This window comes from Varroa jacobsoni, unplaced genomic scaffold (assembly GCF_002532875.2).
Source record: "Varroa jacobsoni isolate VJ856 unplaced genomic scaffold, vjacob_1.0 scaffold_596, whole genome shotgun sequence".
Lineage (NCBI taxonomy): Eukaryota > Metazoa > Arthropoda > Arachnida > Mesostigmata > Varroidae > Varroa > Varroa jacobsoni.
Window position 1 is genome coordinate 148,102 of NW_019213498.1, and position 19,460 is coordinate 167,561.

The 19,460-nt window shown below is 37.7% G+C and overlaps 1 protein-coding gene and 1 long non-coding RNA gene across 4 annotated transcripts; one reads left to right on the forward strand and one right to left on the reverse strand.

The window, feature by feature from the left end:
* Positions 1-264: 264 nt before the first annotated feature.
* LOC111261793 (uncharacterized) lies at positions 265-19,442 on the reverse strand. Of its 2 annotated transcripts, none has more exons than XR_002681205.2 (3): positions 19,337-19,442; positions 1,986-2,052; positions 265-471 (listed from the first exon to the last, which is right to left on the reverse strand). It is a non-coding gene; the product is annotated as an uncharacterized LOC111261793 (long non-coding RNA). The 2 variants fall into 2 exon arrangements; XR_015311675.1 differs by having other exon boundaries at positions 265-485.
* On the forward strand, positions 8,312-13,535 carry LOC111261792 (uncharacterized). Of its 2 annotated transcripts, none has more exons than XM_022835573.2 (7): positions 8,312-8,420; positions 9,152-9,245; positions 9,503-9,743; positions 10,060-10,836; positions 10,971-11,160; positions 11,513-11,664; positions 12,257-13,535. In XM_022835573.2, exons 2-7 carry the CDS (start codon positions 9,175-9,177, stop codon positions 12,512-12,514), a joined length of 1,689 nt encoding a protein of 562 aa, XP_022691308.1. In that variant the 5' UTR covers positions 8,312-8,420; positions 9,152-9,174; the 3' UTR covers positions 12,515-13,535. The 2 variants fall into 2 exon arrangements, with proteins under 2 accessions (XP_022691308.1, XP_022691312.1); XM_022835577.2 differs by lacking the exon at positions 8,312-8,420 and adding an exon at positions 8,689-8,758.
* Positions 19,443-19,460: the final 18 nt, after the last annotated feature.

Sequence of the window (19,460 nt, forward strand, 5' to 3'; positions counted from 1 at the left end):
TTGTGAAATGGAGTCAAATGAAAACAGTAAGGTGAACTGGAACAGTCAGCGGATCTATCATATAACGGATTTTAAGCCTCCTTCGTTAGAGTTCTCAGAATAAAAATGCTGTGAGCGTTAGTGGCCTCTGCTGCTTAGCTGTTCGACATTATCCGGCACCGGTGTTACAGTTTGAATCGACTATTAATAACTATAACACTCAAATAGTTCATGATACTTTCTTACGAAACTTTATTCTGATCAATCCGATTGGACGTACCACCGAATCAAGGCAAGTGAATGTAGTTTCAGAGATTTCTATCAGCTACAGGATGATGCCGAAACGAGATATACTTGATAATCAATAATTTTTCCTCAGGGAGATGTTTCCGGATCACTTGTATACGTAGAGTACGTCGAGTAGCGGTAGGGGTCACAGACATAACGCTGCAGGTTGCTCGCCGGCTGCTGAAACCAGGGATGTCGATGTGCCTAGAAATAAAGTTCTACAATTGTGGAAGAACCGACCCTTCCTGCCTTAGTTACGTAAGACACATGCAAGCTTATGTGCTCGTTAATCTTCAAGAGTCCGAATATTAATTCTTGCAATTAGTATGCGTTCAAAGATGGCGGTATGGAACTAAAAGGCGCCTCACGGCGCGGTCGGCTATTCGAAGCCCATAAAAATAGCCTGAGGTCAATTTTTAAGAAAAACAACTGGCAAAAAGCTCGGTGAATTGGCAGAGGAGGGGCCCTGCAAATACTTGACCATCATTGGATATCTTGAATTATCGGATTTTATCAAAGAACAGTAGCCTAGGTGCTTCATAACTGAGTGAAAAACCCTATAGGACACTTATATTTGCCTTATTGCCTCTGAATATCTCGCTCGATTTTAAGCGATACGCAACAACAATGACGGATTTTTGTACAGAATTTTTGCGGGTGACCAAAAGTGGCGTCTTTATATGAAACTAAAAAAGGTACGTCTAAGCCTCAAGTTAAGCCAAAGTTCCGTTATCACAAAAAAAAACTGTTTTTGCGTTTAGTCTTACGCACTACGAAGTGCTTGGGTATAGTAAGACGGTCAACAATCACGTCAATCAACAAAAATTTGTACATAGCTTAGTTGCATGGCGTAAAAGAGGCTATCCAACAGAAAGAAAACCAATAGACAAGGTAAAGTCGACATTCCCAAGGCAGTGGCAGGCAGCATATGGCTAAGGTCGTTAAAACCACTTGTGTTGCAGGTCTTTTCGCATCCATAAGTGAATCTCCAGGCTTCGCAATAACAGAATACCCTCTCTTTCGATTATAAAAAAAAGGGAATTCATAGCAGTACGTAACTATAATAATAAAAAGGGTGGAAAGAGCTGACTAAACAACTTCTATACTGAACTGAAAAAAATTTGGTAGGACTTGAACAATTGAAATGTTAATGTAGGCGCAGGGAATGACGACGTATATAAGGGCAAGTTTTTGATAATTTGGGTGAAATTCTGTGTTTTTTTTAGTATTATAGTACTACATTTTAGTCACTCTTTTTTTTCAGTAGCTTTTTTTCTAGATTGATGATTTTCGGAAATAGAATTGTCGCAAAAAATTTAATGAGAAAAATCGAAGGTTGTACTCAGGGGCACATTTTAGACAGAAAACGTCCAAAATATCATGTTTACCACTCAACACTTTTGAAGACTCAAATTAATATTACTATTAATTTGTTATCGACAAATCAAGACGTGAATCGGCGCCGAGTTGTCATTACCTTTAGTTGAGTGTTAATATGTGGACTAATAAAACTCATGAAATATCTGCGTACTGCAATTCCTTTACACCAGTTTAGTTAGGGACTTCATTCTGCTTACTCATTGTGGTTTTTAATTTTTTCTATAAATACAGTATCTCTTAATGACTTCGTAATTGAATTCTGGCGTGCTTAATTTCGATCATATGTTTTGAAGCGAAGACAGCTCAAGATGAATTTCACGTGACTATTAATACCTTACCTCATATATTAGTTTTCGCATTCCCATCGCAATGCTAAGGATGTATGAGTACTTCGAGATCCTGCAACTATCAAGATACAAGACCGTGAGAAAATCTTTTGGCCTAAAATTGATGCTAGATATCAAAATACAGCTGTGATTAGGTCGATTTTCGGGTCGAAGTTCTAAATCATATCTATGCTAGGTTAATAAGTCTACACCAAGCAGATATAAAGTCGTCCTTGATGTAAAATGTTAGCATACTTGTAGCTTTCGGATGATATTTCAACAGTAAAGTACCAAATATAAGGCTGGCCTAAGATGTACCAAAGCCTAGATTCGGTTTCCTTAAGAATCACAACGTTGCCAGTAAATCAACAAAAGGAATTCGGACCTGTATATATTTCTAACGATCGTCGATATTTCACAAGGCCAAATCTGCTAAAACTTTACAAGTGAAGGTCTTTTTATAATCTGTCTTTATAAGACCGTCAGTGATTGTCTTTCGGTACAGTGATTTCAGATACCATATTTATGAACCAACCTGAAGGCTCTAACGACGGGTCGGGACGCGTTTATCTCCTGCATAAACTTATGCGTGAAACAGATTATATGGGACTGATTATGCACTGCGATATCGCTTTCCTTAATCAAAACATTGTACAGTATAAACTAATCGGGGCAATCAACACTCAGGGAACTCTTATTGTGAATACTAAAAACCTAAACCGGAAATCCTGTCTTATCACGTATAAGAGCTAGCCATGCGTGGGGTTATTTGCCCCCATATATATTTATATACTTGCAAAAAGTCAAGTAACTTCAGCAATCTCCATTTTCAACAGTGGGCATTATGGGATGAGGTACGAACCCTGATACTAGACTTACATTTATGGCAAACCATAGTAATACTCCTGAAGTATTTGGTTTACATCGGCTGAGAAGTAAAACAAACAATTGTGTCATTCGTACTTCAATCATGAGATAAGCGCATAAAATCAGTGGTTGTTTTACTAGAAATTCGCCTCATATTTATTGTATTTAATGCTAGGGCCATACAAAGAAATTCTCGACACATTTTTAGGATCTTTATTGTGTTGCTGAATCGATGATAGCTTTTTCTGAAAAAGCGCTGCAATCCTGTGTTTATCAATAAAAGTGTCCCTAGCCGCATTTCGTTGGACCGTACCTACATACCTAGATACAAACACGATTATATGGGTGATAACTGCTCTTTTATTCTTCAGTTCTTTCTAACCTCTTTTTTGTTGATGCTGTAGCAATACTAATCACGGAATTTACAGAAAAAAACGTCCCCCACTGGGGTACTCCTTTCTGGGACTAATCAGTTACAACGAAATAGGGTCTAATGTAACTCTATTATTAATTTATAGGTCATCGAAAGAAGTTTTTCGTCTTCTAAAATTTCTCAATTCTACTTGGCTACTACTTGGTTTATTCTTTCACAACAAAAATATCACTAGAATCATATCAAGATATCATATAACGGTTCAATACGAACCTTTTTAACCTTCAGAAGTTGTAGATCTCCTAATTGTGTCCACTGCGCGACAAGAAGTTACTCGTGTACGAAAAGTCGCTGGACTAATCTCGAACTATGGATATCATTGTTTTTTGTGTATGATCATGTGCAGACATTTGACGCGAGCAGTAAACGGATTTATAATAATGCTATATATAATATCATATAATGCAGATCCTAATTTGTAGCTTTGACGCCCGAACAAAAGAGAAAAGTAACGTGTTATTGGGAGTTCGAAGTCCTAGTTGTCTAAAGATCACCTTGACCAAGAAAATCAGCCCAAATATTGAGGGTGTTGGACCAGGTTTGATAGAGGCCGCGGCTCTTAGCAACAATGAGTTCTAATTATAACAAAACTTCAGAGGCTTCGGTCTATGTTCTGCGAACAGAAGATGCTTCAATATCTAGTCGGTCTATACGTGAACAAGCTACGTATCTCAATAAAATATCGTTCTCATTACATGAACTTCTCCTTGTAGGATTTGTTAATTGATACAATGCCTTCATGACAACGTAATGCAAAAACTGCAGTTATAATACACTTTTGAGATATTATCAAGCATATAGCATTTTAGATACGAACTGTTTTTGTTAGTATCCGACTCAACTAAAAGTATATTAAGACGAAGCGTATCAACAGATCTATGATTAAAAGAAGTTTCATAGTAATATCTGTTTGAATGCAGTGAATAGACTGCAAAATAAGTGGCGCCAACATTTAAAAAAAAGTATGTTTAATTATATTGCGTAGTCATGTCAATATTTTAAAATAAAGAGGATTTTTTTTTCTTTCTAATAGTGACCTAATCTAATGAAAAAGCCAAAGGTTGTATTGTATTGCGTATATTTTTTGGGCATTAATACCTGGTATCTCAGCTTTTACAATTTTGTTTCCACTCTAGACGTTTTTTCTATTCACATTCTTCTGTTCACTTTTCCCTTTAAAAGCTGAAGTTTCAATTTTTAAAAGGCCCCGTATTGCGGGACCCACGCGCGATCTTTAGCTAAAACTCATCAGATGAGACTTCTGTGTACTTATTACAAGTCTTGAGAAATAGTTTTTCCGGATCCAAAGCGCAGCTTTAGAGAGCGCAGATTAAACTGATTATTTGATCTGAATCTGGGAGATGCGGTGCGGAACCTGCACGAAATTCGACAATGGAAAAATTAGATTTTCTCGTAAGACGTAATTAGTTGTACGTAAACCGAGCGTCTTTTTCTTCGAGTTCCCTCTTTGAAAACAAGTTCATAGTATAGTTTAGAAACACCACAGTGGCCAGAGCTGATGTGTCGTCACATATACAAATATACATTTTGGAAAAAAACAGTGCTGTGATGTGGTTCAACAATCTTATAAAACAAGTTATGAGGTTATAACCACAAAGGAATAATTGAGCGCTATTTGACGTTGCTTATATTATATACATAATTAGCTTTTTACCTCTGGGTGGAAAAATAAAGTGTGTTTATTGAAGAACAAGCGTGGGGGGAACCCCGGAAGGCCTTTCTAGTTTACTGCTAAAACTTTATATCTGGCAGCTTGGCGAATCCGAATCTGCCCGTAGAATGGTTTGATTCGGCCGTTTTTGTTGTGAGTTGGAAGAATTTCATCCGGAAAGATCTACGTTTAACACGGAATCCCTTTTCCCTAGAAAGTGAGGTGTTTTCTCCTTAGAAAGTGTAATGTTTCTTTGGTACTTGCGCGACAACCAATGAGAATTCGAGAAAAGTTCACTTCAGATGGGCGCAGTTCTAAAAACTCCATCAAAACCTCTAAAAAACATTGGATCTGGGGGAAAATTTTAGATTTTCCATCAAGTGGTGAATAACTGATGACATATTAATAATCTGAGTACATTTTGTCAACACTATAAATACTTTTTCCGAAGGGACGTTTTCTCCTTACAGAGAAGCATGATGATAATTAAATCATGGAATGTTTGATAAGATCTGAACAATTTTGGCATATATAGTGTATACCCTCCAACTGGATAATTTTTTTTAGATCGTACGGATGATTGAAATGGGAAAACGGGATAAATGCAAGAGGGTATCGAGTTTAGGCTGTTCCACTTGGAGAGTGGCGATAACTGTGGAAGGGCATGAGGTCTGAGATAGGTAAGGTCGCACACTTGCTCTGTGTGCACGACAGCAAGCTAATTTTACATGTAGAAGTTGAGTAAAATTTATATGGCTTTATATTGGCAATTCGGAAATCGAGTTTGGCTATTTCTTCGAGCAACAGAATGCTTGCCATGTGTAATAGGTAGAAGGTTACCGCCATATTCTAACAAGGAAGTGGAATCAGTCTAGCCGAAGAACCGATTGCTGTTTGGACAGGGTTATAGGGTAACTGCATTAAACTAACGAAATCATTGGCCCCAAATTAGAAATTGACCACATACAAATGATCATTCAGTAACTAGAGAGTTGCAGCGAAATAACAGAACTAATGTAACAAAAATTCACAGAACTTGCGACCGGATATTTGCGAAAGCATAGGTCTGAAATAGAAGAGCAATAACTTTTATTAGAGGTGCCACACGAATCATATATTATAATGAGGTAACTGCAGCGCGGCCGTAGCACTATTAGAATTATTTGAATTAAGGTTATACCATTGCTATAATGGAATAGTTGCAACGAGACTGGTGTCAGAAATTTGAACCCCATAAACTGTAAAAATGTCAATCTGCAATTGAATTTTGGCTAGATGCTGGGAAAATCAAATTTTTTTTGCTAGTAGTGTCTCCTTGACTATGGGGTTCGTCCTTTTAGCCGCCTTTTCGAAATCTTTTGCACATGTTTACGAGAAAGCTACAGAAACTAATGTAAATTATATTTCTAAGATAGATTTTTCAACAAAATGGCAATCCAACATCAATATGGAGGTCTATGCAGAGGGGTACTTCCTGGCATTAATCGAAGGCTCTCGCCGAGCCGACTCGTAATGCTGTAGATGTCGTCATACTAAACTGGATATTTCAGCGTGAAAATGGCAAAAACTGAAAGTAACATTTGTTTCTACCATACACCATTAAAGTGAAAATTTTGTTCCGAGGTTTTGTTTGGAAGTTAAAGAGGCGGATGTAGCGAATATGACAATAACACAATATGCTCCAATTTAGGTCAAAATATCTTCTCTACGCGAACCACCACTTCTTTAGTTTTAGTAGGTTTTTCGTGACGCTAGATGCACAAGGTACATCATATTTTACCTAAAATGTACATCTCAGCACGAAAAAGGCCAGAACTAAGTGTGGTTCGCTTGTAGGACAATCAATGGATGTCGTAAGTATAACACATATCTACATACATAAAGTAGATATTTAAGGCTTGAAAAGGGCCAAAAATAGTTAAATCAATAGTAAAACAGGCATGGGCCTCTGGTCAACCCAGTATTTTAGTAAACTTTAGGCACTTTATTATGTTTAGGCAGGAAGTATCCAACATGAGAAATTTCCAACCGCTACCACGCTTAAAAAAGTATTTCCGATTGACCGATTCAGAAATTCTGTTCACTAGAACAATGAATATTCGAAAAATATAAGTAGGCATGACCCTAATGTGCCCTAATTGCCCTCATTTCTCTGCCATTTAGATGAAAATCTCTACCAGCACTCTCCTACTATTGAATCTTGAAATTAAATAGCCGAAAAAAGTCAAAGATGTGAAGTCTGGTCTCATAGTCTCGAGACCAAAGTGGTACATCACCAAAAACACAGCATCAAATTTCACAGGAACACTTGCGTTTAGTTAAAATATATAGTTAAGTTAATATTCAAATGTCTTGACAACGACGAAGGAATTATCGGATTAATAAAAGCTGTATCCGGAGTTTTGCAGCTTCAAAATAATAAACAGAACTTATTTAATACTTGTGAAAGCTTCTGGCTAACTCCTCGCAGGAATCGCTCGCAGGAAATCTCTGATGAATTCTTCCAGTCATGGCAGCGCAGTATTCACAGTGAGAGTCAGAATGACTCCACACATTGTATCTATGATAGGGCTTCTATACCTGCCCGCAATGACGATGCAAACTGCCGTGTTTCTAGCCGTGAGCCTCAAAAACCCCTTCTGACTGCTGCTGTGTGATATCTCTAGGGTATTTTTTCTTATCAATTTACGTCAAATAACGTTGCCGCTTAATTGGGTTTCTCTTGACACATGCTTTGGCTCATATTCATGTAACAACCGGGATAATGAGCGGCCGGCTTTTATCAAACGGTACTGACAAATAAATACCATTACTCTTCGGGTATCAATGATTTTTATTGTGTTGTTACAACTAGTTCAAGACTCAACAACAGGTACGCTACAATAAAAAACTAACATTTTAAAAAAATTAATCTGTCCGATGTAACTTATGAAATTTAGTAGTTCAATTCATTGATGCCTTTGCTTATAACTAGGCTCGTTTGCACAAGTTTTATTTCATCTCGTTGTAGAGGTAAAATATAACTGGCTTTTCTGAGTTAGTACGTTACAAAAATAGCAGAACTCACACTGGTGGATTTATTAATAAGTTGGAATTGATTGTTTTCTTTCTTTTTGACAGAGACTGCAGACCATTGACATCATAAGAGCTTATTATCAACACTCAGGACCTGAGGTCTGTCATCTGCTGAGGTGCGCATAGATAATCGCCCCCTTTCTCACCTGCTGTATCGAAGCGCTCCTTGGTCTTTCTGCTGTAGAAATACTCGTTCCGCCCTTCTCATTTCAAGTATTCATTCGGAAGATGCACTGGTAATGAAGGTTGTAATGCATTCACCGATATGAGGGCCTATGTTAATAGTCGATGATCTTTTGTTACCAATCGTGTAAGTGGCACGATACTCAAGGACTGCAGTGTCTCCACCTATTAATGTTGTTCAACAAAGTGATCGGAGTAAACCCAGAAATAATAAGTTGTAAGTAACTAACCATGCATTGAAGGTTCCGAACCCCTGAACTGCACTGAGTGGAACAGTATGTGCTCGAATTCGAATTTTTTCGACGAACCGAGAAGGACCATTTCGCATAGCCAATTAACGCACTCACCTGTAGAGTAACATATTCAAAAAACGTGCTCTGTGTCATAGCAGCGGGAATCTGCTAGTGGGTCTGGGATTTCCTGTTGAGTCTTCAACGAGATCGGAAACTGTTGTAACGTCAGAATCCTAAGACCGTAGCTGCAAAATAGCATTTTGCCGCGGTTGTATTCAAAGTAAACGGACAAATCTTCAGTTGGAGCTACTGTATGAATTACGTAAGAAAAAAATCACCTCAATAGCTGCCCCGTCGGTGCTGTGCATGCAGATGGATTTGGAGCAGAGTAGAATTGTCCACGTTTTAAACGGTTTTAATTCCATCCTTTGTACACAAATTAGCAATAAGAAATTTAGAGCTCACTTTGGTCAAGGTACAAGGGAGAATACTTCCCGGAAGAAAAGTCAATCTTACGTCGTAGTGGTGGAAAAAATAGGTTGATGCTTAAAAAGGTGTGCGTAGAGTGATACTCAAGGTGCAGATAGATATAAGGCTATAGATACATAATCTAATTGCGCACATGCAAATTAATGCGATCAAGAGATTTGTTGATAAAATTACTTACTTTATATATATATATATATTTATTATATTATATGCAATTACATTTCAGACTAAACTACTCCAGCATATAAGATGCAGTTGGCAACTATAGCAAGTAGCCTGATATCTTTTATCGCGATCCTGATTACCCCATCTGTTTCCAGGTACAATATTGCTCTAAATAAGAGAGACATGCCCAGCATAGTATTCATTACCACGTCACAATTAGTACCAAAATTTCTTTGAAGAAGTTAAGTTCGGCACTCACTGGGAGTCTTTCTGACGAGGTGAAAAATATTAGCATCATGGATTGCTTTAGGAAAGTAGATTTGTAAAAAGTATATAAAGAGTGGTGATAAGTCACTTCAAACAAAGTGATTTATCAGAATACAAGCTTCTTGTAACCCTTTTTTTGCTGCAGATTCTCTGAAGGGTCACCCGAAAATGATATGAAAGGTCAAGTCGGTACTAACAGCCCAGCAGAGTGGCATCAGCCAGGAGGAGTTCTTGAGATGGCGAGAATTTTTAGCAGGATTCTTGTGGACCAGTATGAAGCCGACTTGGAAGGTCGGCAGTCTACTCAGAACTCTGAAGTGTCGCAGTTTGGTACCGACCGCGGAAAAGCCTATGTAAACAGTACGGTCATGATGCTGGCAAATTTGGTGAGTCTTAAGTTTTGCTAACATGGTCGCACGAATCACAGGAATCAATAATCGGAGATGGAGTACAGCAGTACGTAATATGCACTCTTCAAGGCACAATGATAATGACAGCATTAGAAAACAAAAATGACTAAATGCACATTTTGATATATAACGGAATGACATAACCGAATTTGAATATAGAGAACCTTTCTGAAGACGGCTAAACTAATTAGTCCCATTAATACTTATTTTTTTCGCAAAGAAATTTATTTCTTTGCTCTTTAACCTCCATTCTTTGTATTTTCATTGTTTGTGCCTGGCGCTCGCCCATTAGCCCATTGTTCTTCGAAGCGTGATAACTTCGCGGTTCCCTCTCGTCGACTCTGCAAATTACGACTATGTTCGGCCCATAGATTCGATTGGGCTTCAAAGACAAACGCATAAAGCTAACAATGATGGGAAGAAGCAATTAGAAGTGACTGATAACAGTAAAGAACGCAAGGAAGAGCAAAAACGATTACCGCAACCACAAGCAAATTTAAGAGGGCGTTCCGCAAAACCTACTACCAAGCCTGATTCTGATGTCGAAGACCTAACTGAACTAGACAATTTCCACCCGCCGCAGGTTTTTTATCCACCTAGTGTGAATAAAAAAACTGCTCCACTAAGTATACACAAACCTTCATTGATAAGCACCGCTGCTATTGGAGGTTCGGTTACCGAGACCATGACACCTGGACAATCTAGTTCGGCGTCTCTATTATCGACAACAATAACCAACCACGAAGGAACTACTGATCAGAGTAAAAAAGCTATGGGTGATCCGACAAGTCTGATTAATAACAGCGATGCAGAATCAGTGGAGTGGTTACCTTTGGCCGACTTAAGGTTAGAACCGGACGCTGCCACAGAAGAATTACCCGCGGATTATAGTAGCGGCAGTGGGCCTATCATGCCGACTCGAAGCGTCGCTGAGGATCAACCGACTATGGCTCCCATCCTTGGAAACATTCCAAACAAAAACTTTGTTCCCGTAACACCGATGGGTGGTAACAATCCGAAAGATAGCGCTGTTCTGCCGACAATCACCGAAGTAACTACTGCAGTTAGTGTAAGTAATGGCAAAACTGTTAGTCAGCGCTGTGTCAAGTACAAGTGAAATAAGCAATTCACAGAGAGGAAAGTGTAAAAGAAGCATTTGCAGATTTATCAATAAACAGATTCTAATTTTCTTCTATATTATAGTATCGGACGGACGGTGGTACAAAAACTGAAACTTCAAATGCAAAAAACGATGCCTTATCGGACGCGAAGGACCCTGACAGGAAACTGACGGATAACGACGTTAAAGCCAATCTTCGAGAATTTTACCTGATGCAGAGAAATCATGTCACAAATCCAATTATGACGGCAACAACTACGACAAAAAGACCAGGTATTTTAATGGTTACGAAATTGCTTTATTAAAAAATCAGCTCAAAACTAGCTTTAGGTACATATTAATGTGAGTCTCCCAAATAATAATCAAAAGGCATCGTCCTTTTATTAACCCTTATTATCGTATAAAATAAAATTTAAGTCAGATCTATTGTTTATTTATTTTAACATAGTAGAAATAAAATGGACTTCCAGGTAAACAAATAATCGAGCTGCGTGCAAACTGTATCAATTATGTTTATAATTAGGTTTTATTTTATTTTAACACACTGAGGATGTATATATAAAAGCTGCAGAAAAAGCTATTTGGGCGAAATACTATACAAATACAGATTCTCTATTCTTTGTAGTTGCGGTGACCGAGGACAGCGAACGGGTTTCGTCGCCGGCTGTAAATCCCGTTGTCGCCCTAGCAGGCGCCGATACTTCTGTCGATCACACGAGTGGCTATAAATTGGCCTGTCCCCCAAAAGACCAAATCCACCCTTGCACATGCACTGAGGTATGACCGTCTTGTTGTCCCATACATATGTGTATATATACACATATTCTAGCTGATTTCCAAACGTCACGATTAATGATGTCGCATAAACGTCAAATTCACGAAGACGTTTATAAAATCAATTTTCGAAAATCGGAATTTTAAATTAAAAGTATTATACAGGAGTAGGTCAACAGTTGGCAAAATCGAAATAAAGGCAACATTCTCCCATCTTTATCGGGACTAATATCAACTCACCGAGCTTGAATGTTAATTATATATTAAAGGATAAGGTGGCTCTCAAGGAAGTCAATGTGGTCAAACGCTCTCCATTAAAAAAATGTCGACTTCGATGCGCTTGCACATAGCTTTATTAACATTATAGATCAAATTGAATATGAATTGTATTATACATTTCGTCGTCCTTATTTATTATTTACTCATGTTAATAAAATGACCAAGACTCATCCTTATATAGCTAGCATGACTGGAAATTGGTAACATCAATTTTAGTACAGAATAACTTCACAGCGGCCTCTATATTCTAGTTCTTTTATTTATACAAATAATTTATCTAAGTTCCTTCTTTCTCTTTTTTTTTTGTTTTGTGCAGCATTACGATGAGAGCGAGGACGCAATTGAAACGTTGGGTATGTGCCGCAACATTGCGAATAAACTGACGTTGTTAGAAGCTCTTCGCGGCTTTCGGGGACATCGTTTGTCATATCTAGTTATTGATAAAAGTCACATGCCACCATTTCCTAATAACATGCTCTATCGGATCCATGTTGATTGGATGGAGGTGATTAATTCATCTGTGCAATTTCAACGAGAATACTTACAATGCACAATTAAATGCACGATCAACTAAAACAACGAGAGACTCTCACGAAGTACATTTTTCTTAAATTTTGTATTACGTTCTGTACCTGATAAAGACGCTGAGTCTGTAACTACATAGTGGAATTAAAATATAATAGCACAAGCGAGTTCGGTAGAAACAAAATCCTCGAAACAAGACTTTCTTGCAGATGATGAAACCTGACCGAAAGAAATAAATAAGCCAAGACATCAGCCGATTTAGTGGGTCGAACGCAATGTTGAATAGCTATTAGGTAAAGTCGCAATGCCGATAATCTGACGAAGTTCAGGTAAATAGCTAATGTCGTGTTCAAACTGGTTGCTAACTCAGAACAGTTAGCACCAGAAAAAGCTGAGGAAATTCTTGCAGTACTAAATGCAAATAAGATAGTTATCTCTTACATATTTTCATGGCATGAGGAACAGCTAAGAAGGAATTAGACCGAAAGCTTATAAATTATGCAACGTGAGTTTACGAATAATTATTCACTACTCCACTCAACGATTTTTAAGGACAGCATTTGTGAAGTTGAAGGAGGACAGCCAGACCGGTCTAATTGAATGGCTGATCTGAAACACTTCGCATCATCCATCTTAGCCTTAGAAATGGGTCTTCCGGATCGGCTCTGTATTGTAGTGATATAAGGGACATGAGCTAGAGCAGTTCCGTGTGTTCCAATGAGACAACAGCTTTTTAGTTTAAGAATGAACTATCGGAATACAAGCGTTCGGAATACGTTGTTCATCAGGTCACACGGTCGAACTTTTTTTTTGTTATAAATATTACTATTTAAGGGCCGTAATGAATAAAGTCAATACAGCACCAGTCGGACGTTAATATATGATATAATGCACATAAATATGACGTCTAGACAAATCAGCAGGATGCCTACAGTAAGTGCAAAGGTAGTGGCGTCGTATTTTGTGCATTTGTGATACCGTAGGTATGATGGATGGCCATAATAACGCGCAGTTCGTCTGAGAAAGTTCTCTTAATAAAAATATTTATGTCCCGATCTGAGGCGCACGTACTTCATTTGTCTCTATCCATTCAACAAGAGTCAGAAACGAACGAAGCAACTTTAGCTTCGCTAGTGAAGGCAAACAGGATCAAGCTACCACCCTGAACGCGGCAGTACTGTCATCTTTTGTTGGGTAAGTTGATTAGATAAGTGATTTAGTCTAGCCGCGTGAATGATAGAGCCCTTTCGCATACGCCAGGTACTAATTTGCATTTTGTCCCAGATAAGTCAATTAAGCAAAATCTGAGGCTGTACAATGAGTGTGTATATGTCAATATGTGCACAATGAGCACTAATTAATGAGTTAGGTCATTTCGATCATTAGCTAACAAAGAGATAATAGGAAACAAAGAAGCATAATAAGGGACTGAAACCTACTAGCATTGCGAACTCCGCAAAGGGCAGTGCGTAGGACTACGGCCCGACGGGAATCTATGTGGATTCCATTAAGAAAACTATACCAACCAAAGACGTCGTCGATGGGTGGTCAGCGATAATTATGGGAACGGGCCTGTAATAGAAGTTTACGCAGTTGTTCCCGAAGGAACATGGTGTTAGCGGCGTTGCTAGCTGTTCAGTCTTATGCTAGACGAGATGAAATACCGTGCTCGGCAAGCATAGGTCCGCGTCGGCATTTTAGATAGTTGTTTGGCTGGGCGACCGCTTTGTCTCTTCCTACATTAATCAATTTCGTGTCCTTTAGTGCCGCACTAGTTACATGTTAGAGGGCCATTGGGCGTCCTTCTGTTGCCTTTGAAAAACGCTCTATTTTTCTGGAAATAGTAAGTTTTCAATATGACATTACTCGTTTCTGGGTGCAGTATGGGCTCGACTAGCAAACGGGTAATCGTCTTCGTCTGAAGGATGCTGTGCTCAGTCGAGGTGGAGATACGTGCTCGAAGCGTTAAAAACAACTTCGCCGTTGTCTGTAGTACGATTTTCCCTGGCGCTTTTTACTCTGTTAAATCGTCTGAATCTCGAACTGGGCCTCTGTCGAAAGCTTTTCGCTAAGCTCTTTCAGTGTGTATCGAGCCCCCCGAACAATGAGTGAAGTTCGGTGGCTGGAGAGAAGCCAGTGGATTTGTTCTTTTTCGGCCGCAGATCTCAATAGTATGTGCGGATAATTTAGAAATGCGTTGACACGACGTGCCTATATTTCGGTATGCATTTCGGGGCAGCTTCAACGCTGCATACTAAGCTGCCTCGGCGTCAGCAAAACGCAATTTGAGCATATATAGCTATATAGCACGCTGACAGGCGCAAAGTAGTCTATTGCTAGATTTTGTACAGCTAGTTTAGTGGCGGCAAGCTTCGTTTAGTTATCGAAGTTGTTATGTTCGTCGGCACCTTCGAACTCTTGCAACCATTGCAAGGTATTAGTCCGTCTCGTATACTTGAGTAGGTCCTTGGAAAGCTGTACCATAAGGGACTATGGCTGGTTTGTCCTGGATGTAGTTGTCTTATCCATGATCTAACTGGAACATGCTGTGATTATTGTGTTAAACTTGGACGGTGAAGAGCGATGCGACAGCGGTTGCGGACTTACAAGTTTTTGTTTAGACGGCTTGAGGTTAAGAATTAAATCCCCCACCTCCATTAAGTGTAGCAAATAAACTATAAGATCTCTTACACCAAGAAGCTGGTAACCTTGAGTTAGTCCTTATCTAGCCTATTTATTGCAAATACGATTGATAATTATATATATCCAGTAATATTATGGTTAAAAAGTATGATTTTACCAATTTATATTCAGAGAATACTCAACCATATCTAAAAGATGAGGTCAATTTTGACCAGGCTAGGTTTCTTTAAACAGTTTAATGAGTGTTCGCAAAAAATTGATTTTTACACCAGGTTTCTATTAAGGGACGTTCGTATTTAATTAGCAATTAGCATATGTAAGCACTTACTCAACGACACTACTAATTCCATTCTTCACTCAGTTTTGTAGTCTGCTGGTCCTGAACTTTGTCATGAATGAGTAGCGAGCTTAAGGTCTTGTTATAAAATCTGAGAAAATCAATTTAAACACACCTTTACGAACGCAACTTTAGTCCGAATAATTAGAATTGTTGCGCGCCACAGCGTCCTTATGTAACCAGTGTATGAGATATATACATATACATATAATACACACAAAATCAACAGGGCGTTCTAAAACTCGGTAAGTTCCCGGCGTGCATTTTTTTTGATGAGACTATGGAGCGCCAATATTACAGATAACGTGAGAACTTATGAAAAGGTAACGTAGCAGACATTATTTTGAGAAAAACGTTACTGTGTTAGAAATACCCCTGTTTTGAATGCCTATTGCAATCAATGAAAAAAATCGTACTGAATCAAATGAAGAATTTAAATCACGAATAAGTATGCGGCTGTAAAATGAAATTACAGCATGGAGCAGCTAAATTTTGACTTTTTTTAATGAATTATTTTTATATATACAGTGAAACATATGTCTCAACTATTTTTGCGCATGTTCTAGAAATGTCATTCCTGATAGAAATATTTATTCAGCATAATTATCCTTCAACGCTACTACGTCTTCAATACAAAACCCAAACTACCCACTAGTCATTTTCAAAATATATTTACTTTTATCCGCAGATAACTTTCCCATAGCAACCGCATGTCAAGCGACACTGACGGACGTACACTCGTCAAAGTGTCGTTCAAATACGTTACATACAAACAGTTCGGGTGCGAGAAGATGCATAAAGTCTCAAAAAGGCTGACCTCTGAAGCTTATCTAAACGACTCAAATGGCAATTGATAATTTCCTCTTCAAATCGGCCGGTAAAGGATTTAGGCTTTATCAGCCGAAAGAAGATTAGCAACAATGTAAATTGTCTTTCGTGTAAAAAGAAAATATATAATCCCTGTGAAAATTTGTCACTCGTCGGTATTTTAGATGACAGTTGACACCTGTTCAAATTCCGAGAACTCTCGATTGTTTTTCGTCATAATTGCTTTCTATATAAAGATTAGCGAATGAACGCATACGATAAGCGCCCTGTTAAAGATTGTTCGAATTCGAATACATAACCCAGTATATCAAAGGTTCATGTTATCGCCGAATGAGTATTAGTATCTCTATTAACTTAAAAATCCACTGGCTCTGTTGGAAAGAATTATTTGTAATACGGAAAAAGCAAGACGAGTGTCGAGACTCTTAACTCTTCAGTAAACAACAAAACACAAAAATGAAGAAACATTGATGCTATTTTCCGTAGATTAATGGAATAATCCTCAACTTTCGTGTTCAAATCGTTACACATAGTAACATCTATAAATTCTTAATTAGGACAACTAAGGAATTTCCTATAGAAAACTCGTTTTGATTTTTTTTAATGTGCTGGTAAGCATCCGTTCCACTCTATCTTGGTTACAAATACTTATTATCTTAAAAGCATATGTCGCCCTTTTCCATCTTTCCTATAGGCACATATTCTTACTTTCAGATTTCATCATTTCAGCATTTTCAGCATTTTTACACGGTCATATACTTCTCGAAGTAATATCAAACAAATAACTTTTTTATTTCAGACTTCAGCTTTCGATAGTAATAGGTATTGGTGCCCTACCGTCTCATTGATAAAAGATGCCTCCTTTATTAAGCTTTATCACTTTTTAGAGGGCTGATCTTACATTTTTTTTTACAACACTTTTTCTACAACATTTTTTTTAAAACACCCTGTACACCCCATTTGATCGGTTGGAGTCAGAAACAGTTAACAGAATCCTAGGTATGTAGAAAAGCTTCGTTTCGGCAAGTAACTACCATGTACGCACTGAGGAGACAACCCTGACAGCTACTGGTAACTAGCTATTTTCGCGCTAAATGCAGATTCTTACTTCTGTTCAAAACAAATAGTTTTTGAGAAATACACAGAATACACTTTCGAGAAAAACAAAAATCATAAACTCTCATTACCTTGAATAGTGTTTTTGGTATACCTTTTCATTTTTACCAATAAAGCGTGTCAAGTTCTTCGCTCCTTGCAGTTAAAGACGGAAACACCTCTGACTCATATAATTTTGAATACGATTGCTACGCTAGTATAGAATTTATGTAATATCTATCAGCCAAAGAAAGATGTAAGGGTATTATAATTTAAGTCTACCTCGCCCTTCAGCTCATCAGTTTGCTGCAGACTGCTTACAAATCTCTTAGTATTAAAGTTTCCTAAAATATTTTTTCAACGATTCCCTCTAAATAGATAATACCTGCGTAAGATAATAGTAGTTAAAAAAGTTACGCAGAGGGCGTAAAAAGTTATGGTGTAACGCTTACGTTGCTCCTCAAGGTGTGTACCAAGTCTGTAGAAGTTTTTCGAAGGTAAATTAATATTAGCATTGTATTAGAATAGTTATTATTATTTCATTGACTTATTTGACCCACATAATGAACGGCGCTGATACGGTGAATCAAACTACTATATTATACACTTCTACAAGCTTTGGAGTTATCTCCATGGCAGATTTATAAGCGTACTAGGGTACAGCTGTTGGTTGTAGAAGTGAGAATAGAACTTTTTGTTTCTATATATATTTATATAGTGCAAGTGAGTTCCGCATCATTACTTTTCATTGTTAGTTATGAACAAAATTGCACCAGCATTTGAAGATGAGCAGTAGGATGATGCTTGTCAATAATGTTGTGATATGCTTCATATGTCCCATCTTATTCTATGTAACAAACATCGTAACAGTGAAATAAATTACATTTATCACCGTACTTATTTTCTTAGGTAGTTCAATACTTCGATCAGAAAAAATTCGCAGCGCGGTCTCGTCTGTTACCCTTTTTTGAAATAACAGTTAGACCACGATAGATAGCTTAACTGCTATAATGTTTTCTTGCTGACCTAGCGTGCCTACCAATAAACTCCAGGGCTTAATCTATGAAAAAATATTCATTCAATAATCCAAACGTTTACTCCCTTCTATGATGAAGTTGGTCTTCTATGATGCAAGAAAAGCTTTTACAATGTCATTTAGACTATCGTTAATGAAGGCAAAGTTTTAACATATAGGCCTCCATTCGAAGCTTGCCCTGTTAATTTCAACATTTCATGGAATTCGTTTTCATGTAAACAGTTTTTAAAATCAAGCAACGTTTGATAAAATACTTGATCCTCCATTTTAGTATCCTAGAAGATCGATGAACGTGACTTAAAGGACACTTTAAAAACGATTAACCTATATATGCAACTTAATAATAAAAATATATATAATTAATTGACATATATGCTAACTGGTATTCGGTATGAAAATGTTTATTTTGTTATAATAGTGATAAAATATGCATAAACATAAAGAGTAGCGGTTCGGCAATTTTTCAATTAGATAGGTCTATCGACCAAGCTCATTGTCACCAGTACATCAATGCAAAGACAGAAGCGCATACTGTATCTGTTGAGGTGATAGGTCTTCGCTCAACTCCCAGGGAATCAAGTCAATTGTAACTACAATTTGTTTAAACATGTTTAGTTTGTTTAAACAAATATGATTCGTATTTACGCAACAGGCAACCTTAGCGTATCGAGTAACACAGATACAAACTTCTTACACCAACGTCATCTCTACAGTGGCATTCCGCTTGTGTTTCGTCACAAAAAGTTAGCAGAACACCTTGACAGCATTAGAACTCAATCTGAAACTTATTATGTAAAACTCTAAAGATACAGAAATCTCTACTTAATAGATAGTAGTAAAATTACTACTTAATAGACAGTGAAAAAAAAAAGACTATAGTTTAAATAAATATTTTGAAAATAATCTTTTACAGGAATGTGTATCCTACGTACAGGCACTTCTCCATCTCCAGTTTAGCAGCAAACGCAACAGATGACTTGGCGCGGGATTTCTCAACCTTGCAAGAGTCGCACACATTCTTACCTACAGGCACTGCCACCACAGAGTGGCGAGAAG

Coding starts and splice junctions, on each gene's coding strand:
- LOC111261792 (XM_022835573.2), top strand. CDS start 9,175: ATGCAGTTGGCAACTATAGCAAGTAGCCTGATATCTTTTATCGCGATC. Junction 9,744..10,059: donor TCATGATGCTGGCAAATTTG/GTGAGTCTTAAG, acceptor CTCGCCCATTAG/CCCATTGTTCTTCGAAGCGT. Junction 11,161..11,512: donor AACTACGACAAAAAGACCAG/GTATTTTAATGG, acceptor TATTCTTTGTAG/TTGCGGTGACCGAGGACAGC.